This window comes from Panthera pardus, unplaced genomic scaffold (assembly GCF_024362965.1).
Source record: "Panthera pardus isolate Hobbes unplaced genomic scaffold, ASM2436296v1 HiC_scaffold_6, whole genome shotgun sequence".
NCBI classification, from domain to species: domain Eukaryota; kingdom Metazoa; phylum Chordata; class Mammalia; order Carnivora; family Felidae; genus Panthera; species Panthera pardus.
Window position 1 is genome coordinate 124,866,479 of NW_026526991.1, and position 23,705 is coordinate 124,890,183.

The window sequence follows — 23,705 nt, forward strand, 5'->3', positions numbered from 1 at the left end:
CCCCATACATTGAGTCCGTCATCTCACTAAGCTCCCTCCCTTAATTACAGCAAAAGGATTTTTGAAGCAAACACACAATGACAAGAAAAACATGAGCAACAATTCCTCAAAAACTATATAACAATATAAGCATGTGGCACCTACTTAGAAGACCCAAAAGAGGTGCGTCATATACTGGCAGTAACAAAAGAGCTTAAGAACCAGCCTGTTTTCCACCACCGAATTCTCAGAAAAGTCATGTCCTAGTAGCAGAAGGTAATGCCTACAGCTGACAGTGGAGAAGAAAGGACTTAGGGAGAATGGGTTAATGTTCTGGGAAATGTAGGTAGGTACCTACTTTGCCTTCCTTATTCGAAAGCTCTTGCAACCACTTCTCTCCCACCCACCTGAGTAAATGAATGATTTGCTTTCCGAAGATAAAGAAAGGTTTCCTTGATAAAGAGACATCAGGCACAGTTGACACATAAGCACCCAAAATAAGGAATTACTTCTAGTTTCCAGTACAGCATTTAAGGAACTTGGAAGTTACCACTCCAACCAAGTAAAAAGCTATTAAATAAAGTGAAAACAACTCTTCTTAGATCCCTCAGAAGTGGGATCACAGGACAAATGCTGTCCCAAAAATCAGAGACACACAGATAGATGGATACATAGAAAAACAACAGAGCAGAAACCCATGAGCAGAAACGTCACCAGAAACCAGTACCATAAATCTAAATTTTTAACAGCCAAATTGCTGGAAGCTAAATGTGCACAATTCTGAGTTAAAATCCAAAGGGGCCCGGACACAAGAGAGTTACTGCATTTTTGCGAATTTTACTTCCATAAGCTCTCCCAGGATCTCAAGGTGAACACCAGAGAAAATTTTCTATTTTTCAGCAGGGGAAGGGAGACGATAACCACGGTGAAATACACCAGAGCATTCTCTTCTTAACAAGGCCTACCTGTTAATTATTTTAACTAGCACCTAACCAACTAGTGTTTTACCAGAGATTAACCCACCTAGGGTAAAGGAAATTCCCAACTCCAGTCTGCTCCAGCCTTCATGTTTGTAAGGGGATTACCCAATTGCAGCCCATCTGGCAATCCTTTCCCACCTAAGAGGGAGGAAAAAGCTGAGCATGGGAGAAATTCACACCTCAGGGGCAAAGGCTCATTTTAAAAGACTACCTACCCACCAAACTACAGAACACTTCTTCTTACCTAACATCTTACCATTACAACTTGTTTAGCTTTCAGCAAGCCACAGTATAAAACAAAAATCACAGTTTGAAGAGTAAATATTAGAACCAGATTCACACATGACAGGAAATGTTGGAATTATCAGACAAGGAATTTTAAAAGCTCTGATTAATATGCTAAGAGCTCTAAAGGAAAAAGGAGAGAATATGCAAGAACATATTGTAAGCAAAGAAATGGAAAAAAAGCAAAAAAAAAATGGAAATTCTAAGAAAGAATCAAAAAGAAATGCTAGAGACCAAAAACAGTCTAATAGAAATGAATGCCTGTGATGGGACTCATCAGCAGACTTGGACATGGCTGAAGAATGAATCTCTGGACTTGCACATATGTCAAGAAGAACTTCCAAAACTGAAAAGCAAGAGAAAAAAAAAAGATGACTGGAAGAAAAAAAAAAAACAAAAAAAAAACCTGCAACAGATCATCCAAGAACTGTAGGAAACTACAAAAAGTCAAACGTAGACATAATTCAAACAGCAGAGAGGAGGGGTGCCTGGTGGCTCAGTTGATTAGACATCCAACTTGGGCTCAGGTCATGATCTCAAGGTTTGTGAGTTTGAGCCCCATGTCAGCCCCCACCCCAAAATAAACATTAGAAATAAAGAAATAGCAGAGAGGAAAGAAACAGAATACTTGAAGCAAAAACAACTCAACATTTCCCCAAACCGATGTCAGACATCAAACCACAGGTCCAGGAAGCTCCAAGAACACCACGCACAATAAATATCAAAAAACTACACCTAGTTATATCATTTTCAAGCTGCAAAAAATCAATGATAAAGAAAAAAATATAAAAAGAAATCAGCAGAAAAAAATACCTTGTCTAAACAGGAGTAAACATAAGAATTACATCTGACATCTCAGAAACCCTGCAAACAAGGAGGAAATGGAGTGAAATAGTTAGCAATGAGAGAAAATAACCATCAACCTATTATGTACCCTGTGAAATTATTCTTCAAGAGGAAAGCAGAAATAAAGACTTTCTCAAAGAATCATTAAAGAAATCTGTTGCCAATAAACTCACCTTGCAAAACAAATGTTTAAAAAAAGAGCTCTTCAGAGAGAAGAAAATGATATAGGATAGGGTGTATGTGTGTTTCCATAAAAGTGAAATAAATGACAGCAAGGATATCAGGAAAAGGAGAGAGGAACTATGAATATTTCATTATTCGTTTCACTTGTCTGCACTACCAGTGAAGTGGTATGTTATTTGAAAGAGCAACCACTAAAAATAGCAAAAATAGAAGTTAATTAATATGCTACAAAAGTGAGAAGACTGAATCATATGAAATGTTGCCTTAAAGTCACAAAAGGCAAAAAAAAAAAAAAAAAGTGGAAGAAAAAATAGGAAAAAATAACAAGGGCTACAACTAGAAAACTGTAACAGATATGGTAGATATTAATCCAACAATACCACATTAATGGTATTGTTAATGGTCTAAATTTAATGGTCTAAATACAAATATTATCAAAGTGATAAAAAAAAAAAACAAGATGCAACATATTTTGTCTACTGGAAGCCCACTTTAAATACAAAGACATGTAAACATTAAAAATAAAGAGATGGAGAAAGAGATACTATGCTAACATCAATTAAAAGAAAGTGGGAGTAGCTACATTAATTTTAGACAGAGCAGATTTGGGAGCAAGTAAAGTTACCAGGGATAGAGGCATTACATAAGGTAAAGGGTTTAATTCTCCAAAAAAGACCTAACATCCTTACTATGTACATGCCTAATTACAGAATGTTAAAATAACAATGTCAAAAAGTAACAGAACTGCAAAGATAAATAAATGAAGCCACTAATATAATTGGAGAGTTCAACAGCCCTCTATCCAAAATATGGACAAATCCAACAGGCAGAAAATCAGTAAGGACAAAGTTAAATTCAACAATACCATCAGACAATTGACCATAATTGGCATCTACAGACTATCCAACAACAGCAGAATACACATTCTTCTCAAGCTTACATGAAATATTCACCAAAATACACTGCATGGCCATAAAACACACGATAATAAATGTTAAAAGATTAGATATCTTACAATGTCTGCTCAAGGACCACAATGGAATTAAATGAAAAATTATTAACAAAAAATAGCTAGAAAATCACAAAATATATGGAGATTAAATAACATGCTTCGAAGTAATACACAGTCAAGGAAGAAATCTCAAGAGAATTTTAAAATATTTTCAACTAAATGAAAATGAAAGTACGACATACCAAATTCGTATGATACAGTTGAAATCTATGCATACTGGAAAAGTTTACAGCTTTGAATGCATACATTAGAAAAAAGAGCAAATTAAATCCAAAGTAAGCAGAAGAAAAGAATTAGAGCAGAAATCAATGAAACTGAAAAAAGAAAATAGAGAAAAATCAATACAACCAAAAGTTGGTTCTTTGAAAAGATCGATAAAATTGATAGTTGAAAAAGAAAAAAATAAAGAGAAGATACAAATAACTAATATCAGAAATGAAGGAGATGTTACTACAGATCTCGCAAACATTAAAGTAATACGAACGTTACTATGGCTCAATAATATTGAGAGGATCATGGGAACCTCCAATTTATAGCCAATCAGTAAGAAGCACAGGTCATATCCTAGACTTTGATTGGCATCTGAAGTGGAGAGTGAGGACATTCTTGTGGGACTGAGCCCTTAACCTGTGGGATCTGACATTATTTCCAGGCAGATAGATAGTGTCAGAATTGAGTTAAATTAGTGGGACACTGGTCAGTTATCCACTGAGAAGCAGAGAGCTGCTCAGCAGTGTTGGAAAACCACAAATGAGAATTATGAATAACTCTATGCCCACAAATTTAATAACTCAGATAAAGTGGATCAATTCCTTGAAAGACACATCTGTCACAGTATACACATAAAAAAAAGACAATCTGAATACCACATTTAAAAAACTGAACCAATAGGGGTGCCTGAGTGGCTCAGTGAGTTAAGTGTCCAACTTCAGCTCAGGTTATGAGCTCATGGTTTGTGAGTTCGAGTCCTGCATCAGGCTCAGAGCTCTCAGCTCAGAGCCTGGAGCCTGGATTCTGTGTCTCCTTCTCCCGCTTGCACTCTCTCTCTCACAAAAAAAAAAAAAAAAAAAAAAAAAAAAATTGAACCAATAATTAATAACCTTACAAAACAGAGAGCATCAGGCACAGAGAAGTTAATGTTAAATTCTACCAGACATTTAAAGAAAAAATTATACCAATTATCTCCAATCTCATCTGGAAGACAGAAACAGGAAATCATTCTATGAAAACAATACTACCCTACTACCAAACCAGACAAAGACATTACTAGGAAAAAGAACTATAGACTAGAATCTCTTATGAACATAGATGCAAAAATTCTTAACAAGATATTAGCAAATCAAATCCAACAATATATAAAAAAGAATTACACTTCACAATCAAATGGAATTTATCCCAGGTATGCAATTCTGGGTCAGTATTCAAAAATCAATAAATGTAATCCATCTCACTGACAACTAAAGAAGAAAAAAATCACATGATCTTATCAATAAACTCAGAAGCATCTGACAAAGTCTAACAACTCAGGATAAAAATTCTCAGCCAACTAGGAATAAAGGGTACTTCCTCAACTTGATAAAGAACATCTACAAAAACATCTATAGTTAATATATTTCATGGTGAGACACTAGTAGCTTTACCACTAAGATCAGAAATAAGGCAAGGATATCTTCTCTCACCATACCTTTTTGCCACCATACTGGAAGTCCTAGCTAATGCAAAAAAAAAAAAACAAAAAACAAAAAACAAACAGATATATATATTATATATACATATATATATGTATATATAAAATATATACACATCACATACACACACACACACACACATATATATATATATAAAGTACTCAGATTAAGAAGGAACAAATAAACTTGTCTTTCTTCACAGATGACATGTTCATCTATGTAGAAAATCCAAAAACATCATCAACAACAAAAATTCCTAGAAATAATAAATGATTTTGGCAAAACTGTAGGATACAAGGTTAATTATAGAAAAGTCAATAGCTTTCCTAAATAAGAGCAACAAACGAGTGTCAGTTTAAATTAAAAACACAATACCATTTATATTAGCACTCAAAAAAATAAAATACTTGGGGTGCCTAGGTGGCTCAGTCATTTGGTTAAGTGTCTAACTTCGGCTCAGGTCATGATCTCTCGTTCCATGAGTTTGAGCCCCGCGTCAGGCTCTGGGCTGATAGCTCAGAGCCTGGAGCCTGCTTCTGATAGCTCAGAGCCTGTCTCCCTCTCTCTCTGCCCCTCCCCTTTTCACACTCTATCTCACTCTCTCACAAATAAATAAACATTAAAAAAATAATAAAATAAAAATGAGTATAAATTTACAGAATACGTGTAAGATCTATATGAGAAAAACTACAAAACTATGATGAAAGAAATCAAAGAATTAAATAAATGGAAAGATATTCCATGTTCAGGGATATTTACAGCAGATTTATTCATAATTCCCAAAACTTGGAAACAACCATGACATACTTCAGTAAATGAATGGATAAAATAAGGTACATTAGAATAATGAAATATTATTCAGTGCTAAAAAATAAAAATGAGCCATTAAAAGACACAACAAACTTTAAAGGCGTACTACTAAGTGAAAGGAGCCAGTGTGAAAAAACCAGATACTACATGTTTTTAACTATATGACGTTCGAAAGAAGGCAAAATTATGGAGACAGTAAAAAAAAAATCAGTGGTTGCCAGGAGCTGGAGGGAGGGGAAGAGAAACAGGTGGAGCACACAGGTTGTGTGGGGCAGTGAACTACTCTGCATACAACGGTAGACACATGTTATTATGTATTTGTCAAAACCCTTGGCAGATACAACACCAAAAGGGAATGCTAATGTAAGCTGTGGAATTGGGGTGATGATGACGGGCGTATGTGGGTTAAGAGACTACAACAAATATACCACTTTGCTGCAAGATGTTGATAGTTGGGGAGGCTGTGCGTATGTGGGGGCAGGAGGGATATAGGAAATTTCTTTACCTTCTGCTGAATTTTTCTGTGAATCTAAAACCACTCTAAAAAATAAAGTCCATTTTTAAAAAATTAATAAATAGATGAATTAAGCAACTGCATTAATGCTGATACTTGCTGTGAAAAAAAGAGTTTAACACAGAGGCCTTCCTGACTGGTATCCTTTAAAGGGCCTGCTTATAAGCATTGTCTGTGTACAGGAACTTGGGTTTAAGGAGAAAGTTCCCACCATTCACAGAACTGAGAAGACTGACTCCTTATGTCTAAACTGGTTGTACAAACGTACAAACACTATGGTTTTTGCTGAATACCTGCTTTCCTTGTGGGAGTTTGGGTTACGTGCCAAGTAGAGTGTGCCTACAAGATCAGCTCCCAATAAAAGCCCAAGCACTGAGTTTCTAATGAACGTCCCTGGATGCAACATTTCATACATGTTGTCACAACTCACTGCTGGGGCAATTAACTATATCCTATGCAGAGGACCCAAGGAAGCTTGTGTCTGGTTTTCCCGGACTTCATTCGTGTGCCCTTTCCCTCTGCTGACTAAACTTTGGGTCCTTTCACTGTAATAAATCGTAGCTGTTCTATGTTGAGTCCTATGAGTCCTGGTGAATTCTAGAACTGGGGGGCTGGGAGTGGGTGGTCTTGAATCCTACCCCCGCCCTGCATCAAATATCTGCCCTCTGAGAAATTATTCTATTCTACCCCCTCACCTTCATTTGTACCTTCACCTTACAGGACTGCTCTCTGGGGATTCCAGGTCAGCCCAAGAGGAAACACCTAAACACACTCAAGATCATGATATGAAGGGGTAGAGGGAAGTTCCACAGTAAAAGGCATACCACAGCAACCTATAATGAAGTTCAGTTTACAAGGCCTAACCACATGATTACAGCTTCTGAAGTGTTTTCTATTTCTCTGGTATTAACCATGGGCAAACAACCAAGGATTATCATCTATCTGAGAGAATCTTCTAACATACAAGATACAAGAAAAGACAAAACAAATACAGAAAGCAAAAAAAAAAAAAAAAAAAAAGAAAGAAAAAAGAAAAAGAGAAAAAACCAAAATAAGGCAAGTTAGAATAAACAAGAGCCTATGTAGGAGGGAAAAAATTTCAAAAGAAATCTGAAACAAATTCTGTACAGAAGTAGACATAATCTGTCTTGACGGGAGCACTGTAATTTAAGAACAGATAGTTTAAAAGACAGCATCATCATGATCCCAACTAACATTTTCATTTTTTTTAACCTAAGATGGGTTAGGAGTGAGAGGCCTGATCCACACCAAGATTCTTACCTGTAAGGGTTGGTCTTGGTGATGACAGTGAAATTCCTGCTCCCCACGTCCCCTCAATGCCCTGCAGCCTGGTTCAACAATGATACTCATTTCCTCCATTTTGATCTACTACTGAGAGCTGGAGGTCAGAGTTGGTTTAAAGCAGAAAAGAGCAAGCAGCCAACTCTGTCCAAATTCTTTGCAGGCTTACAACTTCTGATCCACAGCACAGCCCCAAGGGATAGAGCAACATCTACTAGTCAGTCACTGCCACCAGACGCTAGCAGTGAGTTGTCACCAACGAGTAGTGGGTACCTATACCTAATCATCCTACCATCTTCGAATAGGGAAAATAACAAAAGCAGGTTATTCACACAAATGAATTCCTTGTATAAGAATACAAATGTCCAATACATCTGAGATCTTGGTTAGGTAACTTATTTGCAGGAAATTACAAAATTTGGACAGACATTCAACAAAATGGAATAAGTTTCTAATCTATGCCAGGCTCCATCTGAAGTAGCTTCGACTCTAAAAAAAGAAATGAAACCAGCCGATAGAGACCTAAATAGATGACAGAAAAAGTGTCACAGAAAAAAATGGAAAGCCCAAGCAAGCTTAAAAAAAGGTAAAGACCTGGGGGGGGGGGGGGGGGGGGGAGAGAGAAAGAGAAACCAGAAAGGCTTCTTGATATACTTAGAAACTAAGAAGAGAACAGGATTAATAGCAAAATTTTGTTTCTATTTAAGTATAGTAAATATACAGTAAATACAGTAAAGAGTGAAGTTATAAAAACAGAAGAGAAGCATAACAAAGAATCTAGGCTAGATACAATAGAGACTATGTTGTGAACGGTTGGAATCACTCAAAAACCTAAAATACAAGATGTTGTGTTTGTCTTAATTCAACAAACAGAGAGCCAATAAAGTTTCCAGCAAATAAATAACCTAACCAGAGCTGGACTTTCAGACAAAAATGAATACTACCCATATGTGAAAATAGTTTGAAAGGGGAAAAGAAGAAAACAGAATGAGAAATGAACAGTACTTTGGAAACTAAACAGGTTATTTAGAAAGCAAATGTTGAAATGCTATTTAATTTCATTTGGGCTGTGGGTATGCCAAGAGGATAACTGAGTCAAATTTACCTGTCACTGTTCAAGCTTACATAATATACTGTAAATCCCTTGAAAACAACAACCATTTCTATTTTGGGCAGTTTTTTCAATATTCATGTTCTCAGCCTACGTAATTAATAAATACTAAACTTACACAATCACAACATGAATCCATAAGAGTCACAGAAACACAGAGACCTTTAATAGCATCTACTTCAATAATTTTCAAATTTTACTTTTCAGTACAGGAAACCCTCCACAATGTAACTGTGATGCTACCTAGCAGAAGCTCGTTCTGTTCACAGTTGTGGGCACAGAACTCCACAAGTTTCCCCGCACTTCACACACAAGCAACAAGCTCAGGGGTTCCCAGGTCAAATGCACTTCTGATCAACTGGCTACAAATTCAAGGGTTCCCATTATCCCCCTCAGGTTCATTAATTCACTGTAACAACTCAGAACTCAGAAAAGTACTTATGATTACAGTTTTATTACAACAGATACAAATCTGTACAAGCCAGTAAAGAGATTCTTGCACAGGGTAAGGTCTGGAACAATCCCAAACCCAATGCCTCTGTACCCTCAGGACACATCATCCTCCTGGAACATAAATGTGCATCACCAACAAGGAGGCTCAACCAAGATTTGGTGTCTAGAGCATTTACTGGCATTTCGTTACGAAGTTATGAAGCCACCTCCTGGAACTCAATCTCCAGGCCTCCTACTCCTCCCTGGGGATCTGGCTAATATCATATGATTCAAAGTCTCAACCATCTAATCACAAGGTTAAGCTAGAGTGACCAGCTTCCATGCTGAGTCATCTCATTAACATAGACAAAGATCACAGACTCTCATTCAATATTCTTTTATAAGAAAATCTTACCTTCAAAGAAACTCAGTTGTAAACCAAATCCAAGTAGAACTGCTCTAATTGAGGAGACCCAGCGAGACCCAACCTCTATTAGACCCTCCTCTAATTGAGGAGACCCTATGGATCCCCAACCCCTATGAAACCAAAGAAAACTGAGTGACTCATCCTGATCAATATCCTCCAGTCTAACATTTACTTCATCTTAGAAAAGGAAATCAAGTCATTACTTTGATCTGATAGTGTATTTAAATAATTTATTCATCATCCTTACTGACTGGTAGCCAAGCAAGCCTTTTAAAAAACATAGTGCACTTATGCATTTAAAAACATAGCGCAAAAACAAGAAAACACTTAAATTCTACCATCTTATTTAAAAATATAATAGCTAAGCTTATTAAAACTTAACTTATGGATGCCTGAGTGGCTCAGTCAGTTAAGCATCTGACTCTTGATTTCGGCTCAGGTGATGATCTCACAGTTCGTGAGTTCAAGCTCTGCATCAGTGTGCAGCCTTCTTGGGATTCTCTCTCTCTCCTTCTCTCTCTCTCTCTCTCTGCCTCTTCCCTTCTCATATGCAAGCGTGCTCTTTCTCTCTTTCAAAACAAATAAACTTAAAAAAAAAAACTTACTAAAACGTCAATAGTTAACTAGAAATGATATTTTTATGTCGGATCAAATATAAACTGCTTATAACCATTAACAGAGTATGATCTTACAGTTCTGAATTAAGTTGTACCCAGGAGTACGTCAGCAGATTTGATGAAAACTCGTGAACTACCTACCTTCTTACTCTCCAATGTATAAACAGGATCAGGATCTGACTCAAACTTCTACAGATCAGAAATGCAACGTATTTCAGAACTCTAGAACTATTCAAATTCTTTATCGATGCTGCCTCACAATCAACAAGAGCAATAGCACAGTTCTTCGTCAGTGACAAAAACAGCGAATATTTTTAAATCGGATGAACAAAAACTATTAGTAACAATTCAACATGGTTTTGTGAACAGCAAAATCAAAACTATTTTCTAAGACAAAAACAGGGTTTGTAGGCAAGGTAAAAGTGACAAGCAAAAACAGAGACTTGCTTCTAAAGAATTCAAAGCTTCATAATGATCTCACTTTATCCTCAGATTATCCTCACCCTAATACAAAGCTCGTTTAATTGCACTTCACTTTATTGCACTCTGCAGATAATGCTTTTTCTACAAATTGAAGGTTTGTGGCAACCAAGCTTCGAGCAAGTCTATCAGCACCATTTTTCCACGTGTCACATTTTGATAATTCTTGCAATATTTCAAACTCTTTCATTATTATATTTGTTACAGTGATCTGTGATTAGTGATTATGATTTGCTAAAAGCTCAAATGATGGTGAGCATTTTTTAGTAATAAAGCACTTTTTAATTAAAATGTGTGCACTGGGGTGCCTGGGTTACTCAGTTGGTTGAGTGTCCGACTTCGGCTCGGGTCATGATCTCGCAGTTCATGAGTTCGAGCCCCACATCAGGCTCTGTGCTGACAGCTCAGAGCCTGGAGCCTGCTTCAGACTCTGTGTCTCGCTCTCTCTCTGCCCCTCCCCTGCTTGCACGCGCGCTCTCTCTCTCTCTCAAAAATAAATAAACATTAAAAAAAAATTTGTAAAAAAAAAAAAAGATGTATTCTTTCTAGGAGTGATGCTATTGCACATTTAATAGACTATGGTATGTTATAAACATAACTTGTACATGCACCAGGAAACAAAAAAAATTCATTTGACTCACTTTATTGATATGTTCACTCTATTACAGTGGTCTGTAACCCAGCCCACAATACCTTCAAGGTATGCCTGAATACAAAGATTAGTGATCTTTGATGTTGCAACTGTTAACTGTTTTGGATCATCACAAATCACGTCCATAGTAAGACAATGAATTTAATAGATAAATGTGTATGTTCTGACTGTCCACTGAATGGCCATTCCCCCATCTCTCTCCCTCCTTCCCCCCCTCTCTCCGTGGCTCTCTCTCTCTCTCTCTCTTCTGGGGCCTTCCTATTCCCTGAGACACAAAATATTGAAATTAGGCCAATTAATAACTCAACAATCACCTCTAAGTATTCAAGTGACAGGAAGAGCCACATCTCTTACTTTAAATAAAAAACTAGATATGATTCAACTTAGTGAGGAAGGTATGTCAAAAGCTGAGAAAGGTCAAAAGCTAGGTGTCTTGAACCAAACAGTTAACCAAGTTGTGAATGCAAAGGAAAAGTTCTTGACAGAAATTGAAAATGCTACTCTAGTACTCCAGCACACAAATGATAAGAAAGTGAAGCAGCTTTATTGCTGATATGGAGAAAGTTTTAGTGGCTGGAGAGAGTATCAAATCAGCCACAACACTCCCTTAAGTCAAAGCCTCACCCCGAGGAATGTCCTCTCTTCAAATTCTATTAAGGCTGATAAAGGTAAGGAAGCTGCAGAAGTTAGAAGATAGCAGAGTTTTCATGAGGTTTAAGGAAAGCAGCCATGTCCAGAAGACAAAAGTGCAAGGTGAAACAGCAAGTGCTGAAGTATAAGCTGCAGCAAGTTATCCAGAAGATGTAACTAAGATAACGGAGGTGGCTACACTAAACAGATGTTCAATGTAGACAAAACAGCCTTATGGCAGAAGACGCCAATTCTGACTTTCATAGCTAGAGTGAAGTCAATGCTTAGCTTCAAAGCTTTGAAAGACAGGCTGACCCTCCTGTTAGAGGCTAATGCAGCTGGTGTCTAAATTGAAGCCAATGCTCGTTCATCATTATGGAAATCCTAGGGCCCTTAAGAACTATGCTAAATCGGGGCGCCTGGGTGGCTCAGTCAGTTGAACGTCCAACTCCCGATTTCAGCTTAGGTCTTGATCCCAGAGCCGTGGGATGGAGCCCCACGTCAGGCTCCACACTGAGCATGGAGCCAGCTTAAGATTCTCTCTCTCTTCCTCTGCCCTTCTCCCCCACTTGTGTGTGCTTGCTCGCTCTCTCTCTCTCTAAAATAAACATTTTTGAAAATTTAATAAAAGATTTGGGGAGGTAAGAAATGCTGACAGGATGATTGCCCATCATGTTCCGGCTATAGGGGGGAAAAAAGGTCAATCAGTTTGGAGATGTAATAGTTCATCAAAAAGAGCTAATGGAAAAAGCAAGACTTAAAGAAATTATTGTCTTTTTGAGATTATGGTTATCAATTTTTCAAAAATGTTTCATCTTATGTCCCTAGTCCCGCTGACCCCTAGAAACTGTGTTTACAAAGAAAAGCAATCTGAAGCTCTACTAACCAGAAAGGAATCAGTAGGCGTCAAAAGAACAGCATGGAAGCATCTCAGAGAAAAGCACAAAATAGAAATGAAAACCTAAAAAGCTATACAAAGAAAACTTTACAGGATAGATAAAATTAAAACAGAAGAAACAATGAGTATAATTTCTTAACCCAGTGGTTATCAGACCTTTAATAGACCTGTATTCTAAATTTTCACATTTCTCCCCAAGCATGTTTTCACAGTAACTAATCCCATCCCTTAGAATCTGAGTAGTCTCTAGAGGCTCCACAGCTATTTCTAACTTTATCATAAGAGAAGCTAAAATTTGTCCATTACTTACTATAGCAAGTACTGTGTTAAGTGCTTTACATGTATCATATCCTTAAAACAACCCTAATGAAAACTAATGAAGAGAAGGCTATGCCAGGCCAGAGGATCCACACCTGAAAAAGCAGTGATATAAAACCAACAAAGAAACATGCCTTGAGAAACAAAAGTGGAACGTGAGGATGAAGAGGTAAGAAAGGAGCTAAATGCTAACAAGTGTTACATTCTAGGCTGAAAAGTCAAATTCCTGTGAAAGCTGTAGATTTACTGAAATGCCGTAATCACCGGAGCCATATGATTATATTATATTTTCGAAATATCACGATCAACCACCTAGAAAATTCCTGGGGACAGACTGGAGGCAGGGATAACAGTTGGAGGCTAATGTACTCATCTAAGAGCTCAGTGACCCAAACCTGCCCTAGCAGTGGCAATGAGAATAGAAAGGAGGGGAAGAATGAATGGAGGGAAAATGAATGTGGATTCAAGACCTGTTAGGAAGATAAAGCTCAGAGATTATAGCAACACCAGAATCCTTAAGGGCATGATCCGTGTGCTGGCACAGAGTAGACCATATGTGTCTGTTGTCTGGAACGTAGAAAATTACTACAGAAGTCAAGAATGACTCCCAAGAATCTAGACATACATGACTAAACTGAAGTACCAGTCATCAGCACAGAAGAAAAGAATACTTAAGGAAAGTTTAAATATGATTTTGAAAAAGCCAGACTTGAAGCATATTCATTTCCAGTAAAGAATCAGAATATCATGGGCACATGGGTGGCTCAGTCGGTTAAGCGTCCGACTTCAGCTCTCAGCTCAGGTCATGATCTCGCAGTCCATGAGTTCAAGCCCCACGTCAGGCCCTGTGCTGACAGCTCGGAGCCTGGAGCCTGCTTCAGATTCTGTGTCTCCCTCTCTTTCGGCCCCTCCCCCGCTTATGCTCTGTCTCTCTCATTCTCAAAAATGAATAAATGTTAAAAAAAATTCTTAAAAAAGAATCAGAACATCATGTATTTTTATAAATATTCCTAATAACAACTCCATGAGGTAGATATTTTTATCCCTATTTACAAAGGTGGAAAGTGAACGCAGAGGGCTTCTGTACTTGTTCATGTCCATACCGTGCCCATTTATTAACAGCAAATGCTGCAGCTGCCATTTAAACCCAGAGCCCAAGGTCTTTCCATCACACCATACTGCAGGAGAATAGCATTAACATTTATGAAAATTAAACTGGCTGTGATTTATGATCCTGAATGGACTAACAAAACAGACTAAAACCATGTCCAAGTCTATAGGATATGAGCTGGTCCAAAGTACTCTGATTAGGAATGCAAAAGTACTATCACAAAAACAAAGATATGGTTTAGAAGAGGCAAGGTAATAATTCAGAGATGCCTCTAGGGTTTCAAATCAAGACAACTAATACAGTGTAAAATATTTACCATATAATGAAGGTAGAACCAGACTGGAAAATAAGTTCAGTTTTCTGATAGATTGATTTCTAGGTGATAACAAAATACCCAATAGAAATACAAGACTGGAGATGAAAAAAAAAAAAAATCAGTAATTCATTATTTGATAAATACTTATTGACTGCTTACTATGTATCAGATACTGTCCCTAAGATACTAGGGATAGAAATGAAATTTTCTCGGGGCGTCTGGGTGGCTCAGTCAGGTAAGCATCCAACTTTGGCTCAAGTCATGATCTCGCAGTCCGTGAGTTCGAGCCCTACATCGGGCTCTGTGCTGACAGCTCAGAGCCTGGAGCCTGTTTCAGATTCTGTGTCTCCCTCTCTCTCTGACCCTCCCCCATTCATGCTCTGTCTCTGTCTTAAAAATAAATAAACATTAAAAAAAAATAGAAATGAAATTTTCTCATCCTGTGGAGTTTGTATTTTATACAGGGAACAATCAATGTCAAGTGGTTGAATACCATAAAGAAAAATAAAATGGAACAAGGAAACAGAATGAGAGGGTAGAAATGGATTTTTTTTATAGAAAGTAATTAGGGAAAGCTTCTCTTCGAAACTCATTTGAACACAGTCTTAAAGGATGTAATGGACATCAAGATCTTCAAATATTGGGGAGGAAGGCACTGCAAGCAAAAAAGACAGCACAATACAGAGACAGAGGCAGGGAAGAGCTCAGAGTGTTCTGACCCAAGAGGCTTAGAATGATAGAGTCTGGAGATCAAAATCATATCAGAGACACAGGAAGGGGCCTAAATGTAGGCCACAATAAGGAATTTGCATTTCCCTGTAAGTTGATGGGAAGCTACTGGAGGGTTCTGAGCAAGTAAATGACATTATCTAAGATTTTTAAAAGATCACTGACTTTTTTGTATAAGAATTGACTGTAGGGGGCAATTGTGCAGCCCAACTAGAAGGCTCATGCCATAGTCTATGAGAGAGATATCAATGACTGGACTAGTAAGATAATAATGGTAAGGAAAGGAGAAGTGACTAAAGTAGAGCCAAAGATCTTACTGACAGAATGGATGTGGAATGTGAAAAAAGAAGAATCAATGATGACTCCTAGCTAGACATTAGAGATGAGTGACAGGAATATCGATGGTGCCATCTACTGAAACAGGCAAGAATGAAGAAAAGAGAAGGTTTAGGTAAGAAAACCAAGAACCATTTACCTCAATAGCCCATATTAAAGATAAAGAAACTGATGCACAGAACATCTAAGCAACTAGCCCAAGGTCACTGCTGGTAAGCAGCAAAGTTAGGAATTGAATTCAAGCAGTATAGTTCCAAGGTCTGAATTCTTAAAATTTTTTTTTTAACGTTTATTTATTTTTGAGACAGAGAGAGACAGAGCATGAACAGGGGAGGGTCAGAGAGAGGGAGACACAGAATCTGAAACAGGCTCCAGGCTCTGAGCTGTCAGCACAGAGCCCGACGCGGGGCTCGAACTCACAGACCCTGAGATGGTGACCTGAGCTGAAGTCGGACACTTAACCGACTGAGCCACCCAGGCACCCCCAAGGTCTGAATTCTTAATGCTAAGTTAAATTGTCTAGTAAGACTGCAAGAAGAAAAATGTCAAAAGAATTTCTAGAACTGAGCCTAAAGTTTGGTTCAACATTTGAAGGTCACAAAAGGAAAAGCCAGAAAGACTAAAATGGAGCTAAGCAGCAAATTAGAAAAAGTTTGGTGTCCTGGAAACCAACTGAATAAAGTATATCAAAGACGAAAACTAAGAGATCAACAAAGAGACTAGGAATTGACCATTAGATTTGGCAAGATGGAAGTCACTAGGGACTTTGAAATAAAAGCTCGATAGAATAAGTTATCGTTGTAATTCAACAGTTGAACTGAGCAAGAAACACAACATCCAAAATAAGATTAATTTATTCAATAAATGTTTGCTGAATGTTTTATTAGTGCAGACAGTGGCCTACATGCTTGGGATACAGTACTGAGCAAACCAAAAATCTCTGTCCTCTTAGAGCTCACATTCTAACAACACATTTCAGCATTTCTTCCAGGAAAAAGCTATGACCAGTATTTTGCCTCTTTGTATAAAATGTTACATTACATAAGTCAGATAGTGAATTTCTGATTCACCATTTCAGTTTATAAATAAAGCTAAAGACAGTTAATTTTGAAAAAGTACAAATACAACATTAAGTTATATTAAATCAAGTGAGTTAGTAGGACTGCTTTAATGTCACATACTCATTGATGGACAAAGAAGAAGGAATGTTGTTAAATTTATTCTACACACAGTATTCTACATATCATACTAGTAAAAAAGTTAACATGGGAGTCTAAAGGACTCTTTCCAAGAATTACTTACTGGGAGTCTCTGACAGGTCTCCTTAGGTAGCCTTTCATGATATTTTGATATATGGATCATGTGGAGCAAATTAATCCAAATACAGAACCGGACTAACTTTAAAAAGTAAGCTTCCCCAGGGGTGCCTGGGTGGTTTGGTCGGTTGGGCAGCCAACTCTTGATTTCGGCTCAGTTCACGATCCCGTGATTATGCGATGGAGTCCCACAGTGGAGCTCCGTGCGGACACTGGAGACTGCTTACGATTCTCTCTCTCTCTCTCTCTCTCTCTCTCTCTCTCTCTCTCTCTCTCTCCCCCCCCCCCCCCAACCCACCCCTCTCCCCCGCACACATTCTCTCTCTCTGTAAAATATAATTAAAAAAAAAAGTAAGCTTTCCTGGAGCAAAGGAATGTTCCTACACTCAAGAAGCTTACTATCTAGTAAGCTCAAGTGAGACATTCTCAATTGAACATTAGGCACCTAATATGTTGCAACTAATAAAATAATTAAGAAACATAGTACAGAATGTAACTATCTTTAATACTAAATAATTTGGTGAAGACAGAAAGCATTGCAGGAGTTTGGAAAAGGGCAAAGATTCCAGTAGGCTAAAAGAGAGGTTCTCAGCTGGGAGCTATTTTGTGCCCCCAGGGGACATTTAGTAATGTCAAAACTTTTAAAATCATGTGTGGGGGAGGGGGGGACGGCGGGTAGGCGCACTGGTCTCTACTGGGTAGAGGTCAGGCATGCTGCTAAACATCCTCCATTGCACAGGATAGGCTTCCCTACATTGCACAGGATAGGCTTGCAAAAGAAAGACATTTATCTGGTCCAAAATGTCAAGTGTCACTAAGAAACTTTAGGCTAGAGTAATCAGGAAATGATTGAAAAACGAGTTGGACCCAGAGCTGGCCTTTAATCATGGGCACGTGCAGCAATTTGGAAGCCATAATAATACAAGTTAAAGTATAAAGGCTGACAGAGCCTGTGTTTGAATTGGGTGGTAAAGGTACTGGGAGAGTTTGACTTTAAGAAATTTGTTTAACCCCAATATAAACGTGTGTTCAAAAAGTCAGTAGGATATAAAAGTGAATGTAGTTGAAAACTAGATTATATACAGCCATGAAAACTAGATAAAAGTTCTGGAAACCAAAGAAGCAGATATTAAGAAATTGTTTCAGGAGTTAAGCATCTGACTCTTGATTGAGGTCATGATCTCAAGGTTTGTGAGTTCAAGCCCTCCTTCAGGCTCCGCTTTGACAGCACGGAGCCTGCTTGGGATTCTCTCTCTCTCCCTCCCTACCCTTCCCCCATCTCTCTCTCTCTGTCAAAATAAATAAACTTAAAAAAAATTATTTTGAACATTTGCCCTAGAAATTACTGTAATGTTATAAAACTGCTTGAGAGCAGCAACCATGTCTTATTCATCACTCTCTTATGTCACCGAGGCAGTGTCCTGTAAATACAGATCTTCCTAGACTTATGAGGGGTTAGCTCTCAACCCACAGTAAGCTGAAAATATCCTAAGTCAAAAATGCATTTAATATACCTAACCTACCAAACATCACAGCTTAGCTTAGCCTACCTTAAATGTACTCAGAAAACTTACATTAGCCTACAGTTGGGCAAAATCATGTAATACAAAGCCTATTTTATAGTAAAATGTTGACTATCTCACGTAATTTATTGCATACTGTACTGAAAGTGAAAAACAGAATGGTTTTAAGGATGCAGAATGGTTCTAAGTATACGGGGAGTTTACCCTCACGGTTGCACGGCTAACGGGGAGCTGCAGATGGGAGCCACTGCCTCGCATCACGAGAGGGGATCATACCAACTGCATCTGGCTCTCCCGGGAAAAGATCCAAATTCAAAATTCAAAGTACAGTTTCTACTGAATGCATATCGCTATCACACCATCCTAAATTTGAAAATCGTTAAGTTGAACTACTGTGAGTCAGGGATCTGTGTGCTAAGTGCCTACTGAATTAAACGCGATTTTCCAATTATTTATTAAGTATTATTGGCTATCTCTAAAGTTCCACCCACTGCTGATTTAGGACATTCATTGAAACTGGAACCAAAAAGAGCTATCATTTGGTAGGTGACTACTATAGAAAGGCACCGTAGTAGACCCTCTATGCATATTATTTCATTGATCACAAAAATAATGTGTTTTTCCACTCTTTAAAGATGGGCACCCTGGGACTCAGAGAGCTTAAGTGACTTGCCTATGATTTCACTACAAGCTAGGCAGTGGCCAAGTGAACTCCTTTCTAGTCTTAACCCAAACCTCCAAGACTCAGTGACATACTCTAAGGAAGAGTTAAAAAGCAAAATTCAACACCTACCTTTTGTAGCTAAATCATACTAAAAAATAAAAAGCAAGTCTAAAAGGGTGTCCTTATATTTCTTTACTATGGTAGTTAGTCATGGTATCTGGCTTGCTTTCATTCCACACTTATATGCCAAACTGGTTCCTAAGTGCATTCAAATCACCCCAAAATTCTTCTCCAGGAAACTCAAAGTCCTGTAATTATTACCCTCAGACCAGAAACAAACAAAAAACTAACCTGTTGAGTCGGTACGATCAGGACCTAAGACCAACGACTCAGAAAACAGAAAAACAAAACAAAAAAGGCATTTCAAAATCAAAACGAATTAACATTCTCAGATTTAAGGTTCTCTTCCACGCCTCTTAAAGTACTGAGAGCCAGGCTAAAAAATGCAGCACAGTGGTTCCGGTCCTAAATTCGGTTCCAGTCGTTTCCAAGCATTCCATTTGCATCTCTCCTAACATTTTTGAGAATCAACCCTGCACCAGAAGCTCTCTCCTCTCTCTACAGTCAACAAAAATGTTTTTTAAATCCCCTAAGGAAACTAACCCAAAACATTCTCCTATTCCAAACGTTTAACATTTGTCCAGGGAAAACACTTTATTGGAGGGCTTATCATCCTACCCTAGGTGACATATTGCTCGGCTCTCAAACTCTCTTCTTCCAGAAGCACTGTCCCAGCACCAGATGCTACACCAGCTGTTCCTCCGAGGCCCTCGACATCAGAAGCAGTTCTTTTGAAACCCACAGTGCTAGTCCAAGGCCCATTTCGCAGGCTCTCTGAGTCCCATTTCTTTCAAAGAGGGTGAGCCAAGCCCCCAACCTCCTCCAAACTCTTTAAGAAGGAGCTTCGGGAAAGGAGAAGCGCTCAGCCCCGGCCAGCGGGTCAGGGGCGCCCGCACACAGCAGGCAGGGTGGGCTTGCACTCCGGCGCGGGGCGGACAGGGAGCGGCAAAAGCACTTACCAACATCCTGATCGAAGGGATTGGTGGCAAAGAGAGGCATCTCAGCTGCGTGCCCAGGCGTCCGCAGGGACTCCCCCTCGACACCACGGGAGTCGGGGAGCGACCTCGGAAGGAAGACTCCTCAGGCAAAAACAGCAACACAGACGGACTCCACGGGCTTGGGGACAGCTCCACCTCTCACCGACCCCCAGCAACCGCGGCAGCGGCGGCGGCGGCGGCGGCGGCGGCGGCAACAGCGGAGGCGCAGGCAAGGCCCCCGCCGCGCGGAGCCTGTCGGGAACCTAGGCGACCTCGGCGCTGCCTGCTCAGGACCTGCCCGGAACCTGCCCCGCCAAATCAGGCCCCACCAAAGAATCCCCTCTCCCGGACCCCCACTTGCGATCGGTCGTGCGCGAGAGTAGGAATAATGCCTGTGTTTTCTGCTTTTGCTTTGGCCAGGAGTCTCCGGAGGACGGGGTCCTCCAGGCGCGCCGAAGACGACTACCGAGCCCAGGCGTGAATCAGAGACCGAGAAAGAAAAAGGGTCGCGTGAGGACTGAGCCAGACCCCATGCCCGGCCCTGGCTCAGTCAGTTGTCATGATTTTATAGTCCCTCTTGAGGGGGGACGGAAACTCCTTCGTTGGGGGTCAGCTAAGTCAAAAAGCCGTGAGTTCAGTTCGCTGCCCGAGGTGACCAGAAACTTGCTTGGATGAAGTCATGTGAGCTGAACCGATTGGCCCGAATCCTCAAAGAGGGGAGTGTCAGGGCGCGCGGCTCCCTCGGAGAGGCTGAGGTAACGCTGGCACCTTCCCGAGAGTCCCCGGACGCCTGGCTTCTGAGTCTCTGTGGAAAGCACTTCTAGCTGGGCGTTGGCGCGCCTGACGAACTGTGCAGTCACTGAACAGTTGTGGCGATTGGAAAATCAGTTTCACGCCCCAGGAATGTCTGCGAGAGCCGTCCCCGCCCCGCTTCCCAGACCCAGCCAAAAAAAAAAAAAAAAAATCCAAACCAAAACCAACTGAGAAATGGGGCTAGAAATTGATGAGGGATTCCTAGCACCTCAGAATGTTGACTTGGTAACTTTATTTTTAAGTCTTTAACAAATTGTGTTTATGTCACGTAGAAATTTTAAGCAGCTTCCGGGGGGTTTTGTGTCCCACTTGGAACCAACTTAAAGAGCAGCTTGCGCATAAATTGGAATTCTGTGAATCGTACCGCCGGTTAGAGCCCTTAACACACGTAGCGTGTAAACAAATATTTCCAACTTGTCGGCGACGGGATCACTATGCAAGGCGGGCTTACAAAAATCCGTGGCGAATGAAATCTCACTGCTGAAAGTGAAAAACGCAAATTCAAGTAGCGTCCGGATACCTTGCGCCCATTCAGACAGGGACTGAAGGCTAAATTAATACAGTCTTCCTAAAGGAACTGTTTGAAAGGATGTTACAAAAGTAGGAACACCTTTGGACCCAGCAATTCTACTTTTTGGAATTTATCCTAAAGACAGTCTTGAAGGACACGAACAACGGTGTGCGTGGCAACGTGGCTTCTGATATCAAAGCGTCGTTCACCACTAAAATGCCCAATATAAATTACATCGCCTCCTGGTGCTTCAATTTTATTTTCTCATCTGTGAGAAGCAGGAACAATCATAGGGTTGTGAGCATGGAATGGATGAATACAAACCAAACCCTTAGGTGCCTAGCATGTAGTAAGCACTAAATAAACGTAAGTAATCATTATAATTAATATTGGTCAAGCAAATCATAGTACACACGATGTAGAAACTCCGCAGCCGTCCGAGGTGATGATGTAGATGTGTATTTACGTACAAAGACATCCAGATACATAAGTTCTTTTTAAAATTTTTTTTTAATGTTTTATTTATTTTTTTTAATTTTTTAATTTTTTTTTTAAATTTTTTTTTTTCAACGTTTTTAATTTATTTTTGGGACAGAGAGAGACAGAGCATGAACGGGGGAGGGGCAGAGAGAGAGGGAGACACAGAATCGGAAGCAGGCTCCAGGCTCTGAGCCATCAGCCCAGAGCCCGACGCGGGGCTCGAACTCACGGACCTTGAGATCGTGACCTGAGCCGAAGTTGGACACTTAACCCACTGAGCCACCCAGGCGCCCCCAGATACATAAGTTCTTAAAAGCGGGTTACAAAAACGCGTAAAATTACAGAATACGCCCAATTTTTAAAGCCTGAAATACATGAGACTATTATGACAGGGCTGTCTCTGAGTGGTAAGATTTGAGATGATATTTTCTTCTTTGTGCATGTTATGTTTTCCAAATATTTTCACGATGAGCCTCTATTTCTTTCAGAAGCAGAAAAAGAGTTAAAACACAACAGTGTAAAAAATGTAGCATATTAGTAATACCACTTCTTAACATCTTGAGGAGCCAGTACCGAAAGCTTGTTTGTGTTTCATGATGGCAAGTATAAAATTATTCTAAAACATCACTATTGATGGGAAAAGCAGAACATTCTCTCTAAAACCGGTTCTTGGTGACTAATCTGATAGAATCAAGTGACAGCTTGTCCATCTTAAGGTCCTGAGCAGTGTCTGGGGCACATTACCATAATCGCCCTGCATCAAAGCCAATTATTTATAAAAATGCGTTTGGACGTGCTTTGTGCTGCAATAAGGAGACTGAGTTGCCGTGTTGCTGGCAATAAGCTAGTGATCAAATTGTGCGAGCCTTGATCATCAGTATGTGAAAGCACTGGGAATAGTGAAGGAATTAGTTAGTCTTGATACCATTATCCTTGTCTTCCAACCTAAAAGAATTCCTTCAGCTATTTGGGACCTTTATAATTTATATGCTATAAATAATAGACATTTTTAAATGTAGAAATTTTAATATTGTCATGCTTAACATAAAAGTCAAATATAAAAAGTTAAATGGGTTTGTATTTTGAGGTTAGCTTTCTGTTATTATCCCTTAACACATTGAAACTGCAGGAGTTGGCACTTTTAAGATTACCAAAATTTTTAAAATCTAGAAATTACATATAATTTCTATAATACATGGGTTTAATAAATTCTGTGGTTAATTTTAAAATATTAGTTCCTTTTCTTTTTGGTGTGACATTGAAAATTCTTCTACAGTAAAAAATGATAGCAGTGTGCAAATGGAGTTGTTCCAGGGGATATCTATAATTTTAAAGTTTAGGAAAAGAAATATCCCAGGAAGATTATTCACACTAGTTCACACCCTCATCATCTCTTAGATGAATTATTACATCCACCTCCTATGTTTTTCTACTTTCTTACTGTTATGGATTGATTTGCATCCCACCCAAATTCATGTTAAAGCCCTACCCCGAAAGTGATGACATTTGGAGATGAAGCCTTTGGTAGATAATTCAGTAATTAGGTTTAGATGAGGTCCTGAGGGTGGGGCCCTCATGATGGGATTAGTGCCCTTTTTAAAAAAATTTTTTTTAACGTTCGTTTATTTTGAGGGAGAGAGATAGT

The 23,705-nt window shown here is 39.2% G+C and overlaps 1 protein-coding gene across 2 annotated transcripts in view; it reads right to left on the reverse strand.

Moving 5' to 3' along the window:
* Positions 1–20,432, reverse strand: part of STAM (signal transducing adaptor molecule) — a 76,856-nt gene extending 56,424 nt beyond the window's left edge. Inside the window, exon 1 of one of the 2 annotated variants that reach the window (XM_019460653.2) lies at positions 20,239–20,432. In XM_019460653.2, the coding sequence (XP_019316198.1) occupies positions 20,239–20,278 (40 nt within the window). In that variant the 5' untranslated portion in view covers positions 20,279–20,432. The remainder of the gene's footprint in view (positions 1–20,238) is intronic. The other variant, XM_053894652.1, reaches the window with a different exon arrangement.
* Positions 20,433–23,705: the final 3,273 nt, after the last annotated feature.